Genomic DNA, 2,500 nt, shown 5'->3' on the forward strand with positions numbered 1-2,500 from the left:
GATGTAGAGGACACACACACACACACACACACACCCACACACACACACACACACACACCATGACCCTGATGTAGAGGAGCGGAAAATGAAATCTAAGGTTTAAAAAAATCTAAGGTTTATAGTAAAGAACAGTCTACTACATTGAGCTGAACATTCTGATGAAGTGGGAAAACCCATTTGGAGGTAGTAGCCTACATTCCGATGGCCGATGGTGGGCCTATGTTCTGATGGTGAGCCTATGTTCTGATGGTGAGCCTATGTTCCGTTGGTGGTCCTATGTTCCGATGGTGGGCCTATGTTTTGATGGTGAGCCTGTGTTCCGTTGGTGGGCCTATGTTCCGATGGTGGGCCTATGTTCCGATGGTGGGCCTGTGTTCCGATGGTGGGCCTGTGTTCCGATGGTGGGCCTATGTTCCGATGGTGGGCCTATGTTCCGATGGCTGATGGTGGGCCTATGTTCCGATGGTGGGCCTAAGTTCCGATGGTGGGCCTATGTTCCGTTGGTGGGCCTAAGTTCCGATGGTGGGCCTGTGTTCCGATGGTGGGCCTATGTTCCGATGGCCGATGGTGGGCCTATGTTCCGATGGTGGGCCTATGTTCCGATGGTGAGCCTATGTTCTGATGGTGAGCCTATGTTCCGTTGGTGGTCCTATGTTCCGATGGTGGGCCAATGTTCTGATGGTGAGCCTGTGTTCCGTTGGTGGGCCTATGTTCCGATGGTGGGCCTATGTTCCGATGGCCGATGGTGGGCCTGTGTTCCGATGGTGGGCCTGTGTTCCGATGGTGGGCCTATGTTCCGATGGTGGGCCTATGTTCCGATGGCTGATAGTGGGCCTATGTTCCGATGGTGGGCCTAAGTTCCGATGGTGGGCCTATGTTCCGTTGGTGGGCCTAAGTTCCGATGGTGAGCCTATGTTCTGATGGTGAGCCTATGTTCTGATGGTGAGCCTATGTTCCGATGGTGGGCCTATGTTCTGATGGTGAGCCTGTGTTCCATTGGTGGGCCTATGTTCCGATGGTGGGCCTATGTTCCGATGTCCGATGGTGGGCCTGTGTTCCGATGGTGGGCCTATGTTCCGATGGTGGGCCTATGTTCCGATGGCTGATGGTGGGCCTATGTTCCGATGGTGGGCCTAAGTTCCGATGGTGGGCCTATGTTCCGTTGGTGGGCCTAAGTTCCGATGGTGGGCCTGTGTTCCGATGGTGGGCCTATGTTCCGATGGCGGGCCTATGTTCCGATGGTGAGCCTATGTTCTGATGGTGAGCCTATGTTCTGATGGTGAGCCTATGTTCCGATGGTGGGCCTATGTTCTGATGGTGAGCCTGTGTTCCATTGGTGGGCCTATGTTCCGATGGTGGGCCTATGTTCCGATGTCCGATGGTGGGCCTGTGTTCCGATGGTGGGCCTGTGTTCCGATGGTGGGCCTATGTTCCGATGGCTGATGGTGGGCCTATGTTCCGATGGTGGGCCTAAGTTCCGATGGTGGGCCTGTGTTCCGATGGTGGGCCTATGATCCGATGGCCGATGGTGGGCCTATGTTCCGATGGTGGGCCTATGTTCCGATGGTGGGCCTATGTTCCGATGGCCGATGGTGGGCCTATGTTCCAATGGTGGGCCTGTGTTCCGATGGCGGGTTATTTAGTGATACAGAGCATTCTGAGCGGCCCTTCTGGCATTTGCCAAAAATCAGTCCGTCACTGCACACACACATAAACTACACACACACACACACACATATAAACTACACACACACACGCACATACACACACAACCACACACGCACACACATGCATCACTAACCTGTGTGTGGGTGCAGGCTGAAGTTGTGTGCTCCATCTCCTGTGAGTGTGTATCGGATCTGAGCGTAGGAGTCCAGGTCAGCGTCCGTCGCTCTGACACGCAGCAACACCGACCCCACCTTCACGTCCTCTAACACCGACAGGCTGTACAGCGCCTACACACACACACACACACACACGCACACACACACACACACACACACACACTGGAATTAACCTGTTTGTGTGAGTGTGAGTGTGAGTGTGTGTGTGTGTGTGTGTGTGTGCGTGCGTGTGTGTGTGTGTGTGTAGGCGCTGTACAGCATGAATGCATACCTGCTCACACACAGGGCTGTTGTCGTTGGCATCCGTAACCGTGACATCCACACTCACGATGGAGGCGTGGAGTCCGTCGGTTGCCGTGACGTTGATGATGTAATGGTCCTGCTGTTCCCTGTCCAGAGAGTTCCGCACGTAGAGCGTCCACTCACCCTGCACCAGCCCCAGACCAAACACACCCGCACGGTCTCCCCCTACACACACACACACACACACACACACACACACACACACACGCACACAGACAGAGTTATACACGTAGAGCCAGACCAAACACACCCGCACGGTCTCCCCCTACACACACACACACACACACACACACACACAGACAGAGTTATACACGTAGAGCCAGACCAAACACACCCGCACGGTCTCCCCCTAC

General features: G+C 54.8%; 1 protein-coding gene across 1 annotated transcript in view; it reads right to left on the reverse strand.

Annotated features, from left to right (window-relative positions):
- fat3a (FAT atypical cadherin 3a) overlaps nt 1–2,500 on the reverse strand; it is a 138,076-nt gene that overhangs the window by 47,277 nt on the left and 88,299 nt on the right. Inside the window, 2 exon segments of the mRNA XM_042063520.1 lie at nt 1,802–1,955; nt 2,116–2,312. Coding sequence (XP_041919454.1) covers nt 1,802–1,955; nt 2,116–2,312 — 351 coding nt within the window.

The sequence above is a fragment of the Alosa sapidissima genome, chromosome 15, assembly GCF_018492685.1.
Source record: "Alosa sapidissima isolate fAloSap1 chromosome 15, fAloSap1.pri, whole genome shotgun sequence".
Lineage (NCBI taxonomy): Eukaryota > Metazoa > Chordata > Actinopteri > Clupeiformes > Clupeidae > Alosa > Alosa sapidissima.